The sequence below is a fragment of the Cryptotermes secundus genome, unplaced genomic scaffold (assembly GCF_002891405.2).
Source record: "Cryptotermes secundus unplaced genomic scaffold, Csec_1.0 scaffold1705, whole genome shotgun sequence".
Lineage (NCBI taxonomy): Eukaryota > Metazoa > Arthropoda > Insecta > Blattodea > Kalotermitidae > Cryptotermes > Cryptotermes secundus.
This window is the reverse complement of record NW_019718639.1, coordinates 252,003-278,498: the sequence shown is the minus strand read 5'-3', so window position 1 is coordinate 278,498 and position 26,496 is coordinate 252,003. Positions and strand designations below refer to the sequence as shown.

At 43.7% G+C, this 26,496-nt stretch overlaps 1 protein-coding gene across 3 annotated transcripts in view; it reads left to right on the top strand.

The window, feature by feature from the left end:
* LOC111863721 (calpain-1 catalytic subunit) overlaps positions 1 to 26,496 on the top strand; it is a 152,898-nt gene that overhangs the window by 57,169 nt on the left and 69,233 nt on the right. For all 3 annotated transcript variants that reach the window (XR_004512957.1, XM_023850305.2, XM_023850292.2), the window contains exon 3: positions 20,132 to 20,210. Coding sequence is in view for 2 of the 3 variants with exons in the window: in XM_023850305.2 (XP_023706073.1) it covers positions 20,132 to 20,210 (79 nt within the window). In the remaining variant the exon portion in view is untranslated. The remainder of the gene's footprint in view (positions 1 to 20,131; positions 20,211 to 26,496) is intronic.

Here is a 26,496-nt window from a genome sequence, read left to right as displayed (position 1 = left end):
GCTGGCGGCCGTTTCGCACTAGCCTCCTGCTTTTTTCACTGAATGCCTCAAGACTCCCCTCAAAGTCAAAGTCAATATTACTTTACGACTGGCGGTTTACCGCCAAACAGTTCGTTTTGGCGTCAGGCCCCTTGAGACCCACGACCAGAGATTCTTTCCAACTGAACTCTTGCGGTCATAGTCCTTATGTAACGTCCTCTCTGACGAGAAGATGGGTTCGTCTCTTATCAATACGCTTGGCCTTTCGTCAATTGTATATTTCGCACACATAACATGTTATTGGAAATTATTCCTTTTGCACTACACACAAGTCCTCTGTCAGTACAGGATTTACAGAGCAGATGATGCCTATTCTTTTTTTATTGCTAGTAGANCTAGCCCCATTCCACTGACTCCAGGCTGGCGGCCGTTTCGCACTAGCCTCCTGCTTTTTTCACTGAATGCCTCAAGACTCCCCTCAAAGTCAAAGTCAATATTACTTTACGACTGGCGGTTTACCGCCAAACAGTTCGTTTTGGCGTCAGGCCCCTTGAGACCCACGACCAGAGATTCTTTCCAACTGAACTCTTGTGGTAATAGTCCTTATGTAACATCCTCTCTGACGAGAAGATGGGTTCGTCTCTTATCAATACGCTTGGCCTTTCGTCAATTGTATATTTCGCACACATAACATGTTATTGGAAATTATTCCTTTTGCACTACACACAAGTCCTCTGTCAGTACAGGATTTACAGAGCAGATGATGCCTATTCTTTTTTTATTGCTAGTAAAGTGGGACTAAGTCCCTTGTACTGCAGCCACTTCTGGCCTATTGTACCAGCCCCAGATGATAGGTGAGGGTGACTGTGGAGCAATTGGTGGAATGAAGATTGGCAGGGGAAACCGAAGTACTCGGAGAAAACCTGCCCCAGCGCCACTTTGTCCACCACAAATCCCACTTGACCAGACCCGCGATCGAACCCGGGCCGCCGCGATGGGAAGCCACCGACTTATCGCTTGAGCTATGGCGCGGCCATAGCTTCTGCTTGCTCTTCTCTAGTCAAAGTCAAAGTCACGTTGCGACTGACGGTCAGTCACTCAGTCAGTCTTAATGTCGAGCCCAGTCTGGGGCTTATGGCCAGATATTTATTGCTGTTTGACAGTTTCGGTCTTGTTTTTGTGGGGTGCCCTCTCTGACGAGAGGAAGGGTCTGTTTCTGTGAGAGTTACTGTCTGCAGTAATAACTGATTTGTCATAATGTAAAGGATATTTACATTTTACATATTAAACATGTTAATACATGTATATAAAATAGTATATACAGGGCCTCTCTCCGTCCAGGCTCAGTACAGCAGATTATGCCCTATTTCTAGTAGTTTCCGCTGTCCACTAATGACAGCTGGCCCTCGTTATATAGCCTCAGCACGGACCGCACAGAGAAAACCGCTTCCAATAGCTCTTCTATTATTTCATGCGTGTCTGTTGTTATCACATAGCAACGGCTGTTGTATAGTTTTTTATTTCGCGGTCGTTGTCTAGCGACGGGTGTACATGCCCCAATATTAAATGTTAACCATAACAGGTACTTGATTTAGGTAATTCTAATTCTTTCTATTCCTGTAGGACTTCCTCGATGATATATTTTAGATTACTTATGCTATTAGTGTCGTGATGTTAGTCTGTGTTTGTTGATGTTCATTAGGTCTGCCCCTAGAACTGTTTTGCATTCATCGCAAGATATTCGTAAAATAAACTCATAATTGGTGTCTCCACACTACGTAATCTGAGCTACTGATGTCATACAATAAACCACAAATAACTAAAATAAAAGCAGAATTGCCCCTGTGCTTAATTAAGCGCCACGCTGTGAAGATATATGGGGAGAGTTAAGGCATAACTCCACGCATTTTGTCCTCGGGCTCGACAGGTTGGTTTAGAAGTACCGTTCCAGACTTGCATACTTGAGGTGTTCCGTTCGAATCTCAGCCAGTGCGCTTACTAATATGACAAAGAATTTTATCACATGCCGTGCTGGTGCCTTTATAGGTCTATGACTACTTCCTTCCAAATCCTTACCAACTTATTCATGAGTCATCCCATCATTAGAGTCTCGATGATACAGCATCATTAAATAACCAATAACAAACTGAATCTTCGTATTGGATGGAGGTGAGCGTTGAGCTTCATGTCTCTGTCATTTTGCCCCCCCCCCCCCGTGGGAAGAAAAGCCCCATTTTCCTATTGGAAAGGAGGTTTACACTGTAAATAGCAGAAAAATTTATTTCCCCCGCCAGGAATCGAACGCCGACTTCATTGCCGTCCAGGCTGTAACCACTCGCTATACCGACTGAGACATTCCGGCCGGTTTCTATATATAAATATGTCTAAATAACCAGATGATAAGGCAGTTTGATGCATGAGCCGTGGAGACGTGTTTCATCCTTTCCGCGCGAACTGGTGAAACTGTTACCGCTATGGCAACGGAACTTTGCGAGATCATTCCTCTTCAGTTCGTAATGTTGCGTCACAGTAACGGGGTACCGTTACGTCTCTCCATGCAGAGGAATCCACCAGAACAATTCTCTAAATTGCTTCTCTAATTGTAATTCCTCGCTAACATTATTTATCGAGAATTCTTCGCCTGAGATTTGAGGTTCCTGCGGCAGTGACGATCAGGACTTTCTGGGACGAGACTCCATGTAGTTGGGTAGCAGATGGGTATTTTAATAGAAACACCTGCCTCGATTTTAAAAGCAAAACAACCCGCCACTGGACTGTACCTTGAGGTAGCTGAATCCAATCCACATCATCATACCTTAATCCATTTCTGTACGTTATTATGACCCCATTTTCGTCTAGTTCTCAGACTGAATCTTCTCTTGAGATACAGATTTTGTTGTGACAATAACGAACCTTGGCACGATTAGATGTTTCAAAAAGTATATATTTTTAGATTCTAAAGGTTTCTGAGAGGATTACTAGGTTTTTTGACTTTCTTTATCGTCCGATATTCCAGAGAATATAAAACACGACGTTTCGGAAACTTTCCATCCTCTTTCTAAGGGGCCCAACTGAGTAGGTGTCTTCTCACCCCTTCACCTGAGGACGGAAACAGATCCAATTTCCGAAACGTCATCTTTTATATTCTCTAGCTTACCGGACGATGGATAAAGTCCCAAAACCTAGTAATTCTATATATATATTTTTAGTTTACTTGCCATATTTCGTACGGAAAATTAGGTTTGTGGTAGAAGAGACGCAGAAAATGTGAGCGGGCGAAAACCGTTAACTGAGGAATAAAGCATGAACCCATTAAACCACAATATGCTATCTCTATAGCCTGACTAACATTGATGAACCAAACTGCATTAGCCGTGTGGTCTTTGATAAAGACCTAGCGAATTTTCTGTAAAGTAGGAATTGACTTTCTAATTCTAAATATTTAGATAAATAGGGATCTTCGAAGCGTAAACATTGCTATCAGTTTTATCCGCAATAATTGATGCAATGTTTGTCCTACTTCCAGCCCTTTTCCCATTTCTTTGTACGTCAGAATTTTAAGCTGCATAGTTAGATATCGCGTGTAGCTGAACAGTTGATACTTTGTATGCAGATATCTGATATAAATTACATAAAAATGCAAGCTTCCTGGAAGAGAGAGAGAAAAAATATAGCAGAAGAGTAGGTGAAAGTGAAAAGTTATGGGAGAAGTGAGAGACGATTTATTTCGATTGAATAAGTTATTGAATAAGTTCAAGGTTGTTACTGTATGCTTTTCATGCAGCCCTCCAGACTTAAATTCGTTAAAATTAAACCCCTTTTCTATCAAAGTCACCAAATTATTTCTAGAAATTATAAAATTCAATATTAATTAGAAAATCAAAGCATGTCTGGTCTGGTAAATTTCTGCCGGTCCTCGCCAGCGCAGTCATTGTTGATTCCGAGTCCCGTGGGACTCAAGACCATATTTTACAGCCTTGTGACTCTGAGGGTCATGTAGACTAACTCATCTTAAACCCACTGCTTTTAGGTCCTTTGTCTGCCATGGTTTTTTAACTGCATTTATTGGACTGTATTTTTAAATTCGCTTAGCGGGGGGTGGAGTCCAACTGGGTCCACCATATAGCGTGGAATAACAGGATAATTAATGTCGGGTTCTCACAACGATAGTTACGTAAATTGGTATCTTTTGAGATGCAGCATATATGAACCGATGTTTCGGAGGAACGTATCACCTCCATCTGTCTAGCCACCTGCTCTCTGTGGTTTCTTGCTCGGACGATTTTAGACCCTGAAAATGGAGGTGATATATTCATCCGAAACGTCGGTTATTTTACGGACTACACGGCACCATATCCCAGAAGATGGCAATTTTGAAAATAATTGATGTTTAGCAGTTAGTGGAATGAGAATTAGTGGGGAAACCGAAATATTCGAGGGAAAAATTTACCGCCTCGTAGCGACTTTGTCCACCACAAATCCCGCATGACCTGTCATGGGAAAGAGCAAGGGCCACCATGATGGGAAAGCCGTGAATGACTCTCTGATCTATGGCACTCTACATGTCTTACTCTAAATCAAAATATAGGACCCCACCAGCAGAAATATGAACAGACAATTTACCCTAATTAAGTTGCACACCCTGTATTACTTGTACGTACCTGTGTGGGCGAGGTCGTTAGACCTCAAACATAGTGGCAGGTTAGTTTCCAAGGTTTCCGGTTCGAATCTCACTCAGAACATGAATGTCTGTGTGTGGTATTTAATAATAATTAGTACTTCATGGTCTCTGAACAAAAAGAGATTAAACAGAAGAGGAGTTGCATATCAACCGCGCCATGTATCGTCGGTCACACTGGGTAGAGATACCTGCTTTAATTGCTGTTTTGATAATGTACAGTGATTAATATCACTGTGAACGCAAGCCACTAACTAATGACATCTTCTAGACCGGGAGTGTGCATAATGCTGTCCCTCGGGGACAGATCTGGCCCTAAATGGTTTTATATCTTGCCTGGGAAATTGTTATGAAAATGTACGTATATTTAAATTTGTCTCTGTACTTAACAATGCCAGTACTATAGCAGTGAGGATGTCAGCCTTACGCGTCGGCTACCCTTTACCCCCAGGAAGATTCGTGGTACTACTTTCTGTTAGAGCCTGAGTCGACCCCAGGGTCACAGTGCCAGTGCGGCTTGAAGGATTCGGTTAATTGAAAAATCCAGTGACATCGGGAATTGAACCCGCGACCTTTCGGCTTGTAGTGCAGTGCACCAACCAACTACGCTACCGCATGACCCACCCCTTCTTCAGAGTGTCCCCAAATTACCTTTCCGAATTCTGATCAAATAAAATAATTGCAATAGTTGTTGATGTGTTCAGTGGTTCACAAATCTTGTGCCTTTCATGTATGAAATTCTTACAGATTTCTAAAGTTCTGGATTGTGACACCGTTTAGTCTTGTAGGTGAATACAATTTCGGAAGAATATACAGCTTACATCTTCAGATTTCGTACCTGTAGATATAAGCAGCATGTTCTTCCGAAATGTCACTACTCTACAAGAGCACGCGGTGTCGCCCATCAGAAGACAACAGTCTGAACAGTCTCAAATATTGTAGTTACTTAAAAACACAGGCTAATGAGCACTGCTCGGTACCGCATATGACTTCAAGGTCACTCACGTACCAGATCATCAGCTTGCTGAATCATTCGATTTCTCCTTCCCCATATACAGTGGATGAGATACTATTTTGATTGTCAGAAAAGTGGCCCAGATTTTTGAAGTGTTTGCACGTTTTCAGCACCCCTGGTTACCAGGAATGCTGTCTATCTGAATGCATTTACATCTCGCTAGCACCTGAACAGTTGGTCAGATTTTCTTTAAGAGCTAATGCATTGTGGGTCCATGTCCGATGAATGGATGTTCCGGCTCCAGCTCACTCACATTTGCTCCAAAACGGATAATTGTGATTTTCTGGAAAACGTTTCTAATGATTTTGATTACTTAATACGTTCCTCTTACACCTTTACGGTGTCGAGGTTGTTTTTTTCACTTAATCGTTTTCCAGACGGTAGGACTCCTTTGACGATTGTGATCAGTTCGTCGCAAGGCCTCTGACTAAACACATACCAAACATCCATGCCTTGTGTGGGATTCGAACCTACGATCCCGGCTTCCGAGCGAGCGAAGACAGTACATGACTTAGACCGCTCGGCTACTGTAACCGGTGATTTATGAAGATTATCCCGCTAAATAAACCTGCGTAGGAGGTGTCTTCAGGCAAACGGCGGTACGCCATCTAGCGGCCCAAACTCAAAATGTTAATTTTTGTGGTACCGAATTGACAGATTTTGATTACATTTCCATCATCTATAGATGCAGCGGATTCACGTAATATTTTGAAATCCGAAACGTCCTAAATGTAACGAATTATTTTGGGACAATATAAGGTTGTGATCAGGAGCCGGGATACCGCAGTCGGTATAGCGACTAGCTACGGGCTGGACGACCGAGTGGCCGGAGTTCGAGTTCCGGTGGGATCAAAAAATTTCTTTTCTCTATGTGGTCCAGACTAGCTCTGGGGTCCACCCAACCTCCTATGCAATAGGTAGCGGGGGACTCTTTCCCTGAGGGTAAAACGGCCGTGGCGTGAAGCTGATCACACACTTCCAGCTAGTGCCGAGGTCAAGAAAATGTGGACCTATACATCCACTCCCCCATACATCTTTCTGGCGTAGTGCTTAATTAGTTAAACACATGAACAGCTTTACCTTTATAAGGTTATGATCCGTCAAGCGTATATGATATGCTATGTGTAAAATTTTTGCACTGATTTTTATCTCTCGTCTTCTTGCTTCAGCGGATTAATCCGGCGAGCTTTCCCTCGTAACAACCAGGATTTATTACGAAGAGCTGCACTACATGTAGCTTAATACACAAACAGCTCCATAGACATTACATTTCATTACATTACGTTACACGACATATACAAGTAGGCCTAATTCCGTATACATTTTTGGTGCTTCGCAGTTGACCGGGGTTTGAAACAAGCGAGATGCTAATTATTTAAAACTAATTAAATATTAATTAAAATAATATCTTGAGGGAGTTGGGGCGCAAGGTGGCAAAGTATAATGTACATGTTCTATCAGAAACTAGCGGCCATGATGAACAATGCTGCCAACTGGAATAACAAAATTTATTTTGGCGCTTATAGCTCGTCAAGAGAGATTTTACGAACAATAATACAATTTCATTTGTATTCCAATTTCGGTTGATACATCGGGATATTATGACTGAGGTTATTCATGGTTTTCCTTAGTTCCTTCACGTATTTCATGATATAGTGACTATCGCTTCTTTTCAAACCCTACCTTTCGACAGTGTGTACTCTGAGCTACAGACATTGTCGTTAATTACAGATAAGCATTTACATATCATGTAATATCAGTTATGCTGCAGTGAAGATGAAGTCGTTGGTTCGAGTACCGTCGTGTTTTTTTTTATAAACTCCGTGGCCTTCAGTCCGCAAGAGAAATATATCGACCTAGTGACCGCTTGTCGGCGAAGTTAATGCCAACTTTTGCGGATAGAGGGTGTCGCGTGGTAAGCGTAACAGATCCCCACAGCCGTTAATTTGGTTTTCTAGACCGGAGCCGCTATTTCCTTGAAATAACTCCTCAATTACCCTCACGAGGCTGAGTGGACTCCGTTCCAGACCCACCACTTCTCAGAAAATCTGGTAGCGTCGGAAATCGAGCCCGTGACCTCTGGCTCTGTTCGGAGACTAATTTACTATTTATATATCGTAATTTTATCGTCTGCTGATTTCAAAAGCGCCCAGGTTCACAGAAATACGATTTCATATCTATGAAAAACTTGTCCTAACAACGGTAACTGTCTTCTGCGATGTGAGATGGTGTAGTTTGATGAATAGATACAGACGTTTCGGAGAAATGCGCTGCTTCCAAGGGATAATCATCTCTGCGCCTCTGCCGACTGGCGCTGTGCTGAAGCAGAGAGGAGACATTGCTTTATATCATATCTGGATGGGCCGCAGTGAAACTGGTATGAAAATGAAGTGGTGTGTGACCGGTGGGGTGCTGTTTGTCATGCAAACATGGCCACATGGCGCCACAACGGGCGTGGCCATCTTGTACCGCCACTTTCTGTACGAACCGGCTTCCTTATCCACTGTACTGGCATTTCGCATAGTGGAGCCATCATACGTGCACAGGCTGACAAATGTTGCCTTCTGTTAGTCCTAACATTCTCCTGGCAGCTGAACTCTGTTTTCGGGACTAATTGTCCTTCTGCTACTGTCTTTTTCTGTTTCTTACTCTGAGAATCATAAAAGCAAACTATGTCAATAGAATGCAGGTTATATTCGTGTTAAAGCAGGTGGTACATATAGTTACCATTTTACATTAAAGAGATAAATGAAATGTACTTATTTCATTGGTAGAGGCCTTGCGACGAGCTGATCACCCGCCCAAGGGGTCTTACCGAATGTGTAAGATCTAGAAAAACCGAAGTGAACTGAGAAGTTCATGGAGGTAGGCCTAGGCCCACTGGGGCTGTAGTGCCAAGGGGGAAAAACTTGTTTCATTACCATATTTATTATACATATTGTGACATGTAGACCAATTGCCAATTAATAGCTGTATAAACAGGCGAGAGCATAACAGCCGTTGCTAGGGAACAGCTTTTTGGACACGTTTCTTCGGGAACGAGAGAACACACTATTGAAGGAGACGTTTTCTGTGTGGTCCGTGCCGGGGCTATATAACAAGGACTGGTCAGGATGTTACGTAAGGACTATTACCGCAAGGATTCAGCTGGAAAAAAAAAGTATCTAGTCGTGAGTCTTAAGGGGTTTGACGCCAAGACGAACTGATTGGCGGTAAATAGCCAGTCGTAAAGCAACTTTAACTTTGACTACTTAAGATACTCTCATGTGGAGGCGGGTTCGAATACCTTCACCGTAACCCTTCGAGTCGTAGGAGGCGACGAAAAGGGAACCCAGTGCCTGGGAATATAACTGGGTCACCCTGTTCCTGGGGTCATAAATACGGGGACCTGGCCCTTCAGGTCGTGGGAGTCTTGAATCCGAGACAGTAAAATATAGTTATGAGTCCCGCGGAACTCGGGACATGAGAATGACCACACTGGCGAGGGCCAGCAGCAGTTGTAAACGACAAACCCGTCCTCTCGTCAGAGAGGGCGCCACATATCAACAAATCCGCAACTGTCTGAAAATAACAAAAATCTGATCATGGGCCCCAGATGGGGGCTTGACAGCAAGACAGACTGGCCGGCTGACCATCGGTCGTAACATAACTTTGACTTTGGTTGAGTAAGTTATGAATTACAGTTATGAGAAGTGACAAGCTGGTAGCTGAGGCCGGGGACAGTTCGGGAATCCAGAGGAAAGGGAACGTCCGCTGTTGGAAGCCGCTAAAAAGTAACGTCAAATGAAGACAGAGAAGACTTTATGTGCGCTGTAGTTACAGTGACCTTCGGAGCGTGTAACTGAGCGAAACTATTGTAGTGATTTGTAGTTACGTTCTGGAAGTGTTCGGTAAATCCTTTTACCAGTGCAATCCCCGTCTATAATCACTCTCTCGTGATAATGTGCATCAAACAAATACACAGTGATGAAATTTTGTATACGACGCTGCGAGTAACTGGGTATGCTATGTGAAGACAGTGGCATGGACCATACTTTGAGTAAAATCCGATTTACACTCATACACTAATCCCTTAAGATGCATTTTATTATTATCTTTGCAGCTTTGCTTATGTCCAAAAAGCGGTGTCTTCCCTTGATATGCTCCTACCCGAATTTCTGTGACTCTTATTTAGTTCCATGTTTTCACCTACGTCCTTCTTGATCCACTACGTATCGCTGATCCAGCTTTACCCGTCCTGTGGACCTCTCTAAACTTCGTATAATCCAGCCTTTACCCTAATCACTCTCCCCGATCTTCATTTTCTTTCCTTCGTCTGCCGCCTAAGATACTACATTAAAGTGTCTTCAGTTCAGTTCCGGGTGCGAGCTGGTCTGACCACTGTACTTTATGTCGCTTTTGTGTTTCTATCCATTTCGTGTTACGTGAGCGCCAGCCGAGTGCATTATTGTAATGTAATCCAGTTTCGAGTTTGGTTTCAGATATGTTTGAAACTATGACATTGAGTTTTTTCCCCCTTGGCACTACAGCCCGAGTGGGCCTAGGCCTACCTCCATGAACTCCGTTCACTTCTGTTTTTCTAGATCTTACACATTCGGTAGGACTCCTTGGGCGGGTGATCAGCTCGTCGCAAGGCCTCTACCTGTACACAAACGCAGAAAAACGCACACACACAAACTAAACATCCATGCCCTGAGTGGGATTCGAACCCACGATCCCGGTTTCCAAGCGAGCGAAGACAGTACATGCCTTAGACCGCTCGGCTACCGTGACCGGCTGACACTAAAGTTACCGTGCTGTGAAAATGAGATGTCAGGTCATGTCTACCTCCAGGAATTTTTCCAGAGGGGAGGCAACAGGTTTTTTTCCAAGGTGACATCCAAAAAATTCCTTTAGACACACTTTTAAGCTGTTTTAAGATGTCTTTACTTATAAGCCGGATATGCTACAAGCCGGAAGGTCGAGGGTTCAAGTCCCGATGAGGTCATTGGATTTTTTCAATTGACCTAACCCTTCCGGCCGCACTATAGCCCTGGGGTCGACTCAGCCTCTAACAGAAATGAGTACCAGGAATTAATTAAATAATTTTCCTGGGGAGTAAAACGCGGCCGGCGCGTAAGGCTGACAACCTTACCGCCAGGTTTGAGCCGATTGTCTAGATAATGTGGGAGCCTCAACGTCTCACAACCCTATGGGCCTTCACGGCCTTTTACAGGGATAGCTTTACTTTACTTATTTTATAAGCCTAAAATATTCAGTATAGACGAACATACCATTTAAAGAAAAATATTGTCACGTAATATGTGTGCGTGAATATAGACGGGGTATGGATTGGATGATTTGGATTTATTGACCACGTGTATACACCACTCGGAACTAACAGTAATTAGAACTCTATCACTAATCTCCACAATTCACAAATCACCACAGCAACCGCTATGCTTTTCTAGCCTCCTGTATTTTAAACAGCCTTTTCCTGAGGACGGCTTCTAACAGTGGAGATTTCTTCAGCTCCCCAAGCTCAGGTCCTTTTGTCACAGCTGCCTCGATGTGATGGATTCGACGCCCTTTGTTTTGCGCTTTTTACATGATGAAAACAGATGCAGTTTCTGAAACGATGCATTGTAACCGAAAAGACAATTGGTGGCAGATAAGCGTCAACGGCGGAACTAGTGGCCATAGAGAAAGTGGTAACATATAAGAATAACCGCAGATTGCATGCAATAGACACAGTGGTGCCAGATTAGAATAACCGCAGAACGTATTATCCTAAAGACTGGTGGCAGATGAGAATAACCACAGAACTAATGGCCATAGAGAAAGTGGTAGCATATAAGAATAACCGCAGATTGCATCGGAATAGACACAGTGGTGCCAGATTAGAATAACCGCAGAACGTAGTGTCCTAAAGAATGGTGGCAAATGAGAATTACCACAGAACTAATGGCCATAGAGAAAGTGGTAGCATATAAGAATAACCGCAGATTGCATCGGAATAGACACAGTGGTGCCAGATTAGAATAACCGTAGAACGTAGTATCCTAAAGAATGGTGGCAGATGAGAATAACCACAGAACTAATGGCCAAAGAGAAAGTTGTGGCCTATAAGAATGACCGCAGATCGCTTCGCCATGGACAGAACCGAAGCTGTGGCACGTGTAGCAATTTGAGTGAGAGCTATTGTTCACTGAATTACCTCTCACTCGGAGGAGACCAACACCCACGCACACTTCCGGACCCAGAATTCTGCTGTAGGACTCGCCAGCGTTGTGTGTCTGCTATGCTCTGAGTTCTGCTAACTTCTGGGTCAGAGGTCATGACAGTCCTGGCTACATTGCGCGCCCTTCTAAGGTTTTTCTATAATTCGCTTAGTGGGGGGTGGAGTCCAACTGGGTCCACTCAGCACGGCGGCCACTGATTGGCCTATAGTAGCCTGCCCCAGGTCATTATGATGATGGAAAATTTGGTGGTAATAAGATTTAGAGGGGAAACCGAAGTACTCGGAGAATAACCGCCCCAGCGCCACTTTGTCCACCACAAATACCCCTTGACCAGACCCGGGATCGAACCCGGGCCGACGCAATGGGAAGCCAGCGACTAACCGCTTGAGATACTTCTAAGGTTACTTCAGGATTTCTTAGACTTTGTGATATCGCGACCACGCGAAGTAATATATAAATTTGCGCAAATCTCGCCATATTTGTCTGACAGTTTTGTACGACCATACTAGACTGTGAGGAGGCAGTATGAACGTAAATACTTCTATAATCTCAGAGGTATATACTGCCTCCATCTTCAAGGTACAAAATCCTATAGTTCGTACATATATGTACCAGTATAAACGACTAAACGTTCCACAAGGCCGTGAACTAAAGTTATCTTCTATATACTTGTAATCGAGAGGCAATTGGTTCGAACCTTTGTTCGGTTACAATTTCTCTGACTGAAGGTAGCAGACATATTTTCTGCCTGATTATTGCTTTACTTTATACTGGATTCTTTAGCTTATTGTTCGATCCTGAAGATGGCAGCAGTACGTTCCTCCAAGGGAGCACGGTGTCGACTCCCGAAAAATACAACTTTCTATATATCTTCATATATTTGGGTATCCTGTGGGATTACTCCGGTCTGAATTACCGACTGTTCTTGTTTACTGCTGTAAGCGTCGGTTTAATTAAGTTTCTTTTGTTGGGGTTTCCGTCCGTGAGCTTGTGTGTCCACGGCTGTCATAGCCTCTATGTTTACTTCAGTTTATAGTTCCTCAGAGACTCGTAACCGGTTCAACCGGATGACCTTGCCGGACAAACCAAGTTATTTGACTTGGAATGGATATGAGTGTGACCGTCACATGTCTTGTTACGTACTTATTTTAGGCCGTGCCATAGCTCAGGCGGTTAGTCGACGACTTCCCACTTCAGCGGCCTTGGTTCGAGCCCAGGTCAAAAATGTGGGATTTGTGGTGAACAAAGCGGCATTGAGGCAGGTTTTCTCCGAGTACTTCGGTTTACCCTGCCAATTCTCATTCCACCGACTTCACCGGGGGCTGGTACAATAGGCCAAATAGTGACCGACGTACCAAGAGGACTCAGTCTCACCCCACCCAACCCAAGATACTAAAAAGAAAGTCTTTATCTTAGTCATAACAAGGGACAAAATCAAATCGATGCTCCTATGTCCATTCAGTCCATAGTTTAACGCCATGATCCGGAGAATTCAGTATAATCTACTACAACTTACTTACTTACTTACTTACTTACTTACTCATGGAGCTGAGCCCTTCTTGAGGAGCTACCAATTGTGCAGCTACACTATAACTTCCCAGCATTTTATGGAACCCGAAGGTTCATTACCGTGTTCACAAGAGCCCTCCACTGGTTCCCATTCCGAGCCAGATCAATCCAATCCATATCATCCCAATCTATCTCTCTAAGATCTGTTTTAATATTGTTCACCCACTAACGCCTTGGTCTTCCCAGTGGTCTCTTTACCCCTGGCTTTCCCACCAGTATCCTATATGCATTAATCTCCCCATTCGTGCTACATGCCCTGCCCACATCATCCACCTTGACTTAATCTGCTACAACACCCGTTGAGAATTCATCGGGAAGTACCGTCATTTGTTTTGTTAAAATTTCGATCTGTTAACTTCCGCTTCTTTCTCCCGTATTTCTTTCCAGTCGCAGTCTCAAGGGTTTGAGGGATTTACACGTTATCAGCCTCACGGATTTCGAAATATTCGTTGTTATTTCCCGGCTGTCTGTCTGTATGTATGTAACGGTTGGACGGATTTTGTTCATATTCGGTATTGAAGGGTTTTGGTCGATGCCCGGTGGATGTGAATATTCCAGCTCCTTCACATGGACATTCAAACATAAATGGCGATTTTCTCGAAATCACTCCAACGATTTTGTCGAAATTTCAGTAATTTATGGAGATGGCATTATAAAATACAACTGCATATGCTGTGTGTTGTGTCACTAGAGACTCAGTTACCAAACGTCTGTGTTCTCGAGACCAGCTTTGCTAGTCACACGAATGTCATTTTTGTTCGATATTCAAGAACCAAGAGTAGACTACCCAGAAAGAATTTGTTTCATTTCGAAGGTAAAGTCAAGGCCACTCGCTTTTGTGAATGCACCGATTTTGCACACACACACACACACATGCGTGTATATATATATATACTCGTATATGTGTGTGTGTGTGTGTGTGTGTAAGGAAAGACCTCTGTGGTCTAGTGGTCATAGTTCCTGGCTACAGATCCAGAGGTCCCAGGTTCGATTCCCGGCGCTGCCAGATTTCCTGAGAAGTAATGGGTCTGGAACGGGGTCCACTCAGCCTCGTGAGGATAATTAAGGAGCTGTTTCAAGGAAATAGCGGCTCCGGTCTAGAAGACCGAGATTAACGGCCGTGGGGAACCGTTGCGCTAACCACGTGACACCTTCTATCCGCAAAAGTTGACACTAACTTCGCCGACAAGCGGCGGTCGCTCGGTCGGTATAGTTCGCTTGCGGACTACAGGCCACAGAGTTTGTTTTATGTAAGAAAATGCTGATCAGGCTGCCTAGTGCTAACGCTGTATATTGGTATTCCAGAATTGCACATTTTGAACCTCGACCGGGTTACCGGCTAGCCGGACATATTTTTACTGTACCTCTTCTCTCCATGTTGTCACGTGATGAAGTTCTAAAGATGGAGCTTGGATTGCTAATCGGATTAATTCCACACTTATCCAACTCGTTGCAGCACTTCATAAATCACTATAGGACACACTAGGTCTTCTCAGTCTGTTATAGTCTTCACTAACCGTTGCTTGGTAGCGGATTACAGCGGTGTACGTTCCCCTTCCTCCGTGTTCCCGAAGTGTCCCGTGCCTCAGTTAGCAGCTTCTAACAGCAACAGCTCACAAGGACTGGACCGCAGCACTCCTCTAACTGACTACAAATTACTGACCAAAAGTCAAAAGTAAAAATCACATTGCGACTGACGGCCAGTGAGTCAGTCAGTAAGTCTTGGTGTCGAGCCCCATCTAGGGCTTATGACCAGATATTTATTATTGTTTGACAGTTACGGTTTTGTTTTGTGAGGCTCCCTCTCTGACGAGAGGACGGATCTGTCTTTTGTATATGCTGCTGGCCCTTGCTAGTGCAGTCTTTCTCGGGCCTGAGTCCCTTGGGACTGTTTCAGTTTTGAGACTTCCCTTTTGGTCTCCTCCTACGACTCGCAGGGTCACGGTGGAGGTCAAATTACTGACCCATAAATTGTTCTACTTATAACGGACCGCGTAGAAATCACCGTTTCCCAGTATTGTTGATCCTCTTGTTGACGTGGAAACGTGCTTGTATAGTTGCATATTTCTGTGGCGTTGCGTAGCAACGGGTCTACATGCCACATATATTGGTACTGTACTTCAAAATGGTTATGGTAACTTCCTTATATTTCCCTTACAATCAATTTACCATTCGGCTGTATTGTTTGCAGTACATAAACGGTATTCTTGTATGGGACGTCTATTTTCGACGCCTGATAGTATAGATGCTGACAAGCGTCGTGAAATGAACGGCAGAAGAGTCTCAGCAAACTGCCAAATGGCCGCGTCATGGCTCAAGCGGTTAGTCGCTGGCTTCCTACCGCGGCGGCCCGGGTTCGATCCTGGGTCTGGTCAAGTGGGATTTGTGGTGGACAAAGTGGCGCTGGGGCAGGTTTTCTCCGCTCACTTCGGTTTCCCCTGCCAATCTTCATCCCACCAATTGCTCCACAATCACCCTCACCTATCATCTGGGGCTGGTACAATAGGATAGAAGTGGCCGCAGTACAAGGGACTTAGCCCCACCCCACTAACAATAAAGAAACTGTTACATGCCAAATCATCACCAAGCTATCAAAGTAATAGTGAACAAACTGTTAAATATCCTTTAATGAACCCTTGCCCGCTCATTACAGGGAGTCATGTTTGCAAAACAATCCGAACAATAGTGAAGTTAATTTTAGAGCACCCAGTCACGCGTTGTTCCATTCGGTCCGTGTGGGCACAAGTCAGGCAAGAGGCTTCAAAACACTTTGACTTTTGTTGTTCTGAAAATTCAAATTGCATTGCGGGTACTGACTCTCGCAGGATGCAGCGTTTACCATGAATAATTCATGCTGCTACTTGAAGCAGTACAGGTCGTTGTTGGAGCAGTTCTCTCAGGGCAGAGCTGCACCGCGCTTATGACTCCAGGTCTTAGTGTCTCCGGCTCTTTTTTCCACGAGCGATTGTGACGAGTCTTAGCGAAGCATTGATCAGTCGCGTGGCTGTGTGGAAACAGCTACATTTAAACCATCGATTCCCTAAGGCGCTTCACAAAAGAGCGGCCTGCTACAAACGCTCACGGAGAAAGATCTTTGATGCCAAAAAAATGTTCATTTTAACATGGCGACACATTTCGACATATTTATTTATAAAAAGGCATTTATATTCATGTAAAGATCATTCTGTATCCAGCTGTCTCGTTAATATTATTGTTGATACCTTGATATTAACAATATTGTGTATCTTCCCTCGCAGATTTTCTTCTTTTTTCTTGTACCCTGAAGATGGAGGCGATACGTTCCTCCGAAACGTTAGTTAACACAACATCTACACGGCGCCACATCCCAGAAAATTGCTTTCTTCAACATCGTTTTTCTTTCCGACACTCTTAGTTCTGAGCACAACACTGATAGCGATAAGAGCCGGGATGGCTCAGTCGGTATAGCGACAGGCTACAGGCTGGACGGCCGGGTTACGGTTCCCCTAAGGGACACAGCTTCGAGACCGACACTGGGGCCCACCCAGTCTCCTATCCGATAGTTACCGATGGCTCTTTCCCGGGGGTTAAAGTGGGAGAGGCGTGAAGCTGACCACTCACCTCCATGTAGTGCCGAGATCAAGAATGGTGGAGCTCTACCTCCACTACCCCACACGCCCTCGTGGCATAGTGCTTAAATAATTAAACAGAGACAATTTTATCCCTGAATACTGACAGCGCTGTTTGTTTTCCGGTGCATCTGCGATCGTAATTATATTCGAAGTGATGTATGAACCAAAATTCTTGCAGCATTTTTCTTTTCTCTGGTCTCTGTCTTAACTTAATTGGTTACTTCACTATGATGTAGAGGACGCTAGAACAGATAGGATCGTAGTCAGCGATGAATTGGAAAAGATTTGGAAGGAGGCCGTCGTGGATTAATTGACGTATGATTCCGGCATTTGCCTGTAAGGACTGAGGAAAACGTCAACAAGTATAGCAGGTGTTCGTGTCGAGATTCGAACCGACCGCCTCCCTGTTATACAAGTCTACGTTTACACTAGACTGCTCGGTATTGTATTGTTATTGGATTCCTTGTTGTGATATGTAGGAAAGTAGGAGGCCCATATGTGTGTAAGAAATTGTAAAGCAGTCCCAGTAACAGACCGTGGAGGCCCATACACTTCTGAGACGTCGAGGCTCCCACATTTTCTACACAATAGGCACACAGATGACTGTGACGTCAGTTTTACGCACCAAGCTATCCCTGTAACAGATCTTGGAGGACCATAGTGTTGTGAGACGTCGAGGTTCCCACATTTTCTCTAGACAATCGGCTCACACATGACGGTGAGGTTGTCAGCTTTACGCACCGTCCGCCCCTTACCCCCAGGAAGATTCCTAGTACTCATTTCTTTCAGAGGGTGAGTCGAACCCAGGGCCATAGTGCGGCTGAAAGGATGAGGCGAATTGAAAAATCCCATGACCTCATTGGGAATCGACCCTTCTACCTTCTGGATTATAGCATTATTATTATTATTATTATTATTATTGGAGGGGGTGGGTTTCCCCATGCACCGCGACTAATACTCTATTGTTCGTCCCCCTTTGATATTCTACCAGTCGCCATACCCTGCCGGTACTGGTGCTTGCTCTCAGCCCCGTTCAGCCAGCGAGGCTGGCAGTGGTACCCGATACTTCCCCCATATACCGGAGGCATTGGAAACTACTTGGGCGGGAACTTTTGCCTAATTTTGCTCAGAGGTCTCCTAGAGACATGAGGATCTTTTACTTGCCGTAAATCTACAACACGGGACCCACGGCTAAAAGACCCTCCCGGAGCCATTAAAAATTCCACGACCTCCGCCGGCTTTGAACCCGCGTACCTTGAGTCATGAGGCGGGAACGTTACCCCTAGACTACGGAGGCCGCTTGGCTTATAGCATAGTGCTTCAACCAACTATGCTACCGCGTGTACAATCTGCAGAGTTTGAAATTATTTAGTGTTTCGCTTAGACGCAGCCTGCAAGCAGATCTTTGCTGAGAATAGCATTATCACGCCTTTACAACGGTAAATGCGGTGTTGACACGGATTTAAAGTTTATGGTGCCAGTATAGGAGCGCTAAACACACGCTGCTGACTCGCTTCCCGTCAAGCTAATAGAAGACACTGTTACACTTGCCACTCGGCCAGTTGTTTGCTGTTTCGCCTTTCAGATGTCACCTTCTTATGTCTTCAGACAAAGCGTGCAGAAATCGGAGATCTGCAACCCGTTATTTCAGTACAATAACAATGCTCGTTATCCTCAGTCAGTATTTACACTTTATGCTTGCTCACTCTTCACTGAAGTTAAGAAGGCCAAATACATGAAGTAACCGTGGCAACACACGACATGAATATTAATAAGATGTGTCCAAAGAGGCCGTACAACATCTGAGAAAGTTGGGCTATGGATTTTCACCGCGTATCCTCGGGTTCAGTACCTTTCGTGATGGATCAGTTGCCGCCGGAACAGGATTTTCCCCGCTTACCAATATTCCACCATTCCTCGATACTCATTTACCACAGTCCCTTGAGGTATGCCATAGCCCTGAAAGGGCAGAACAGTCAGGGTCAGAGTTACTTTACGACTGGCGGCTTACCGCCCATCAGTTCGTCTTGGCGACGAGCCCCTTGAAACTCACGACCAGTATTTTTATATTCCAACTGAACTCTTGCTTTCATATTCCTTATATAACGTCCTCTCTGACGAGAGGATGGGTCTATTGTATACAATTGCTGCTGGTCCTCTCCAGCACAGTCATTCTCAGGTTCGAGCCCCGGGGGACTCATGATCGCATTTTACTGTCTCAGATTCGTGACTCCCCCAAACTGCAGGATCAGGTCCCCGTGTTTACAGGAAGCAATTGATGGAATGAAGATTGGCAGGGGAAAACGAAGTACTCCGAGAAACCCCGCCCCAGCGCCACTTTGTCCACCACAAATCCCACTTTACCAGACCCCGGGATGGAACCCGGGCCGCCGCGGTGGGAAGCGACCGACTAACCGCTTGAGCTATGGCGCGGCCTTAGTGGAGGATATGTCGAGAAGTAAATATTTATTTTTCCAGTTTCGAATATCAAATATTTTACGTCTTTTATCCATTTGTAACGTATTTACGGATGCTTCCTCGTAGTTTCTATAACGAAAGCTTCGTTTGATAACGCACAACCTTATATATTCCGAGTTTCCATTACCATCGGTTTGACGACCTCAAACTGACAGTCTTTCCTCGTGTCTACAGGCGATAGTAAAGGTTCAGCCACACAGAGCGCTACGTACGCTACGTACGCTATGTTCGCTATACGAACAGAAAAATATCTCCCTTTATTGCCAATGTAACTGGCCACACAGACTTCCGTGCGCTACGTACGCTATGTTCCCTATGTTAGCTGCGTCGCAGAGTGTACACAGCGTACGTAGCGAACATAGCGAACATAGCGTAGCGCTCTGTGTGACCGAACCTTAATAGGCTGCAAGCCTTGAGACCTTAGCATGGCCTCTAGTAGTTCCTTGTTCTAACTTCGGGCTTTTATTTTCTTTAGCTGTTGACGTTAATTCGATTCTGGACTAACTGAAACAACACCAAATTCTTACATATAAGTTTGTTCTAATATTTTCTTCAGTTTTGTTAATATGTTATGTTTCAGACGGCGCTCCGACGGCTTCCCGACTCTGGATGAACGGGTTTCCTTCACGACCTGATGACAAGCAATCCACATTATCCAGGTAAGTTTAACGGTCTGTCAGCTTTATACTTATTACTGCTTAAAATTAGTCTCTAAATATCTGCGACAACTACTGATTTATTTACTAATCGTTTTTAAAGTTATCAGTTGTCTATGGTATAATTATGCAAAGGACCTTGCTGGATTTAATTTTTCTCTGGGCGCACTAAATTTAATTTAAAAAACATTTAATATGAAATATATTTATATAAAAATAGAATTTATTATAATGAAATCCCATTTTTTATTAGTAATCTCAGTTAATTCAATATCAACATAAAACGCAGTCTCATTATTGTTTTCTAGAGGTTTGCCCACATATTCTTTTCTTATTATTTTCTGATGAGTGAGAATTTTTGTGCTGGTGGCCAGCGTACTTGCCTGTTATGCGAAACTCCACGCGGTAGTCAGTAATATCTCTCTGCATACATAAAACAGGAATGTAACGTCCTTTCAGCGTTAGTTGCAATGAGTTCGAGGGAATGTTGACAGAGGCGCCACTGGACGGCTTGCACATAACTTCCTCTCCACGTCATTTCCAAACATTTCTTATCAAATCGGACAAGAGCCACTTGACACCTTGCCTGCGACCATACGCACGTACATGGTGATACTAAACTAATAATAATAATAATAATAATAATAATTATATAATGAAAGACAATCACCTGAAAAGTGGCTACAGGAAGAGACAGTTTTAAGTGGTATAAAAATCCAAGCTTCCAGGTTGTGACGTCTTGTAGTCTGGTAGTTTACCGATGTTTCGGAGGGACATACTGCCTTCATCTTCAGGGTTAAAATGTAAGCCAAACGGACAAAAAGAAAATAGCAATCTGCAAGTATTTGCTTGCTCAGATTAATCTTTGACCCTGAAGATGAAGGCACATCTCCGAAACATCAGTGAATTTCTGCTTGACTACATGATGTCATGTTCCAGAATATAGTACTCTTCGAGGCTACAGCTGTGAGAACTTGAACAGTACTGACAGTTCCTCGAACAATTACTGAGGAAGCTATCACACTTGAAAGTGTTTTATTTGTAATGGACAGTTTTGATTGTAATCATCTGTGCCAGCTGAGTTGAGAACCGGAGCGCTGAGTCAACCTGCTGTGTCAGAATGTACAGAAATATTTCTCTGTAGGCGTCTGACAATTGCCATGGCAACGAGTGGGCCTGTGGTGGTCGCTACAAATTGGCAAAGCTTCGCGACTATAATTTTCCTGCCGTTATAAACAAGATTTGTGTGGTGCACATGCAAATGTGTGAATGCCGTCCTACAGGGCACATAATTTGATTGGATCGGGTTCACGCCTCTGTTACAAAGAGATATGTAGACATTTCCTTTTTGTATTTAACTGAACCCACCCAGCAGCTGTGTTTGTTTACAGACACTTTTCAGGTGTATGGACTCGTTAATGTTGATGTCAATATCAGGTTTATTTAACGTTGCGTTAGAGCTGACATCACAACGCGTAATGCTGAAAAAGGGAGTTCTCTAAATAGCTCAATCGGTATAGCGATTATGCCACAGGCATGAGGACAAATGGGGAAGGGTTCGAGTCCCGGTAAGGTAAATAGATTTTTCTCTTCTCCATAACGTCCAGACCTGTTCTGGGGCCCACCCATTCTCTTATACAGTGAGTACGCGGGGATAGGGTGACAGGCGGCACGAAGCTGACCACTCACCTCCATCTAAAGCGGAGGGTTAAAATTGGTGGAACTATGTCTCCACTTTCCATACGTCATCATGAAGTGGCGTTTAATTAATTAAAAAAAAATTAACTTGCGTCTAAATAATATTTATTCCTTAAAGTGGCTACGAAGAGATAATTTGGTATATCCACCTTCCCACAGAACAGCGTATGCAGCGCTCTATCGGTGCGCTATGTTACCGTAATATTACGCAGCGTCATTAAGATTTTATTACATATTGACGTATCAGATTGGCCTTGATGTTCATTTCTCGTAGATAGAAACATGCTGTTGCAATTTTAAACCATGTAAATCTGATGTAATTATATATACGCCTACATTAACTGACTAACTCCATGGAGATGAGCCCTTGTTGAGAAGCTATCAGTTGTGCAGCTACTCAAGAATTTTATAGAACCCTAAGGCTCACAAACAGTCCTCCATTTATTCCTATCCTGAGCCACAGTTAAGTCCATACAACCCCATCATATCTCACTAAGATCCGTTTTAATATTATACACTTACCTACATCCAAAGAATCATTCGAACTCCGATGCCTCTTGTGATATTTCATAATAAACTTATATTTACGATGAGGAGTTGTTAGTTACACACCGAATTCCCAAGCTGGAAGACCACCCCTTATCGGCTCTCCGCGACTGCTTATTCAGTATATTCGCAGCTACTCTCCACATCTGGAGGGCGTCTCCTCCATCCGCAACCTGAGGACGCGCCGTGTCGTCGTGAAATAGACCCCCTGAACATGGGTACACATGCATTAGCAGCAAGAAACTGCATTTTGTCCTGGGTGTATTTGTGAATTTTATGTGATTTTCGCAGTAATTACGGATTCTTTTCCTACTTCGTATTAACCGGCTAGCCGATTTTATACAGACATAATGTGTCTTTTGAGGTAGAACCTGAATTTGTAAATTAAAAGAATTCAACGAGGTCTGAAGGCTCCCAGGGCCGTCAGAGAGTAAAATATGGTCATGAGTCCCGTGGGACTCGGAACAGAGATTCCCGATGAAGTAAAAAGTTGTCCCTATGTTTAACTAATGAAGTACTACGGCATGAAGGCGTATGGGAGACAGTATATATAGATCCACATTTTCTTGACGTCGGCATTAGTTGGAGGTGAGTGGTTAGCTTCACACCCCGGCCGCTTTACCTCTGGGATAGAGCCCCCATACCCATTGGATATGAGGCAACTGGATTTCTCAATTTACCTAACCCTTCCAGCCGCACTATGGCCCTGGGGTCGATTCAGTCTCTAACAGAAATGAATACCAAGAATTTTCCTGGAGGTAAAGGGTGGCCGGCGCGTAAGGCTGACAACCTCACCACCATCTTTGAGCCAATTATATAGAAAATGTGGCAGCCTCGACGTCTCACAGCCCTATGGGCCTGTTACGAGGATAGCTTTATCGTTCTTTTACCTTCATATTTTTCTTCAGGCATCAATAATTTTACAACAGTGGTCAGAAAAACTGAAGGCGAAAGAACACTTGAAAGACTAGGAGTATGTGGGATGGTAATATTAGAATGGAAATTAAAGAAACGGGACAGTGCTTTGTCTTCTTGCAATATTCCAGCAGTTGTTTGCGACAAACGTAACGCATTTTATGTTGTGAACTGTGCTCCTCTCAGACCGGTGGTTATTTCTTCAATTTGCAAAGTGCCTTAAAGTGGTTTCCTCCTAAGATGTAATTTCAAAGAAGTTGTGTTGTGGCTTGACCTGCAATTTAGTTACGACTCGTGCTAAGTTACGTAGTTATTTTTATTTTCTCTTACATGTTAGTACGTATGCAAACTTATTCTGACTGCGAAAAGAATAGTGGGCAGTATTTTCATGGATTTACACGTTTTCAGCATCCCTAGTTAAGAAAATTTTTCTTTTTGGAATGCCGTATTATGGGGTCTTTTGCATTCGTCGGATATTGGAGAAAAAATGGGAGTACGATGAGACAGTACATCAGCTATTCATAGATTTCAAGAAAGCCTATGATTCAGTTAGGAGGGAAGTATTGTACAATATTCTAATAGAGTTTGAGATACTCGTAAAACTAATCAGGCTGATTAAAATATGTTTAAACGAAACGTATAGTAAAGTACGTATAGGTAAACATTTGTCTGATAAATTTCCTTTCCAGAATGGTCTAAAACAAGGAGATGCTTTATCGCCACTGCTTTTCAACTTCGCTTTAGAATATGCCTTTAGGCAGGTCCAGGAAAACCAGGTGGGACTGAAATTAAACGGGACACATCAGCTGAAGGTCTATGCCGATGATGTGAATCTACTGGGTGATAATGTAGATACCATAAAGAAAAACACACAAACTTTAATTGACGAAAGTAAGGAGGTTGGTCTAGAAGTAAACACAGAGAAAATCATGCACGAAGACCGTCGCGGACCAATCCATGAGCTCGCGGACACCGTTGGGATCAGTTACGGAGTTTGCCAAGACAACTTCAACATGTGCCGCATTGCTCCTTCATCACGACAACGCGCCCGCCTACACGTCCCAGAAAACCACAGAGTTTGTGACTAACAACAACATGGTTATCGTTTCCCATCCTCTCTACTCACCGGACTTAGCCCCCTGTGATTTCGCTTTTTTTCCAAATTGAAAATGAAACTGAAGGGACGACGTTTCGAAACAGTGTCTGACACCCAAAGGGAATCACAAGTGGCACTCGACATCATTAAGGAAAATGGCTTCCACGGTGTCCTTGAAGCGTGGGGAAAAAACGATGGGACCGCTGTATACGTTCCCAAGGAGACTGTTCTGAAGGAGATGACAGCCAAAATTGAATAAGTTAAGTCTGCATTTCTTTCTTGACCTGGTTCAGGAACTTTCCGATACACCAACTATTGTGTGTATATGCGCCTCGCTAACGCCTCAACGGTTGGACGGAATTTGTTCATATTTCATACGTTCTTCGGTCAGTGCTTAGTGAATATGAACATTCGAGTTCCAAAAATAAGTGCCCTTTAAATTGGCCCCAGTAGAGGCAGTTTTCTTGAAGATGTCTCTAATGGTTTTGATAAAAATTGTGTAATCCATGGACACTATCGCCTGAAATAGAACTGAATAGGAGGTATGCTGAAGAAAGCAACGGTATGCGCCCTGGGGTCCCAAATGATTACTCAACCCGCGCATGTCCTAGCTTGTGTAATTAGCGACAAGAAATGGGCTGCCGAACAGCAGATGATTTCGTTTCNATATATATTGAACATCTTACGCGGTAACTGCCTTCTAAAAGAAGTTATTGAAGCAAAGATAGAGGGGCGGATAGAAGTGAAAAGAAGACGAGGAAGAAGACGTAAGAAGATGCTGGATGACCTTGGTGACAGAAGACGATATTTTCATTTGAAGGAGAAAGCTCTAGATCGCATCAAGTGGAGGAACTGTTTTGGAAGAGACTGTGGACCTGTCGTCTTGACAGATTACAGATGGATGAATGAATGAATATATTGAACTTATTTTTCGTCTTCCATGTGCATGTCTTCTGTTAGCCGCATAATACGAGGAAGAGTCAGTAAATACATCACAAATGGAAGAAAAAAACTGTAATGGACGTAATAGGTTTTCTACATGTATCAGTAGGTAGCAGCACAGTCCAGCTTCATGACAGTCTAGGTAGCAGACGCGCATGCGCATTTTCAAAGGCTGGTTTCAGTAATCAAAATGATGGCCGTGCTAGAGGGGTATACTACCAAAAAGCAGCGTTCTGTTATGCTTCTTTTATGGCCAATGAGACTCAATGAAAAAGGATATTCATAAAGAAATATTTCCTGTTTTCCGTGGGAAGTGTTTATCGCGTAAAACGGTTCACATCGGGGCGGAGAAATTCCCTTAAGAAGGTTCGAAAGCCACAGATAATGCCCAACCATGTGTGGTTTTCCATATTTACTGATTCTCCCTCGTATGTCTTCCGTTATCCTATTTCAGAGCTTGGATCAACCAATAGCTGTATTCGATATGGTTTCAAATATGCTGTCATAAACATAGTCTTGTCGAAATCCCTTCAAATTGAAGATTACTGTCTTCTGGGGTTGCGACATCGTGTGCTCTGGTATACCGTTACAAATGTTTCGAAGGAATTGGTGTCTGCTTCTTCAGAGTAGAAGCATAAACCAGGAGAGGAAATAAATGGTACGGATTAAACCGAGGCCTTAAAGAAACCAATAGGGATAATGAATAATTGACCTAACTCAAAAGCACCATCTGGTGCATACATTTTTGTAATTTGTAATCTGAAATCCTGATGTGTTTTAACTATACATTGATATTGCCATTGTCATCAGATTATAAAATAATCTTTTCATGAGTTTTACACGAAATATTTAAAATCTGAAAAAGACTTCTCTTCGTTGTAACACCCTCTATCCCTGAATGAGCCCGACGTTTCAGAGTAACATATCAGCTCCTTCTACTGGGTAGGGCAGTAAGGCAACCAAAGAAAGGGCCTCGCCGTAGCTCAAGCGGTTAGTCGCTGGCTTCCCATCGCGGCTGCTCGGGTTCGATCCCGGGTCTTCTCAAGTGGAATTTGTGGTGGACAAAGTGGCGCTGGGGTAGGTTTTCTCCGA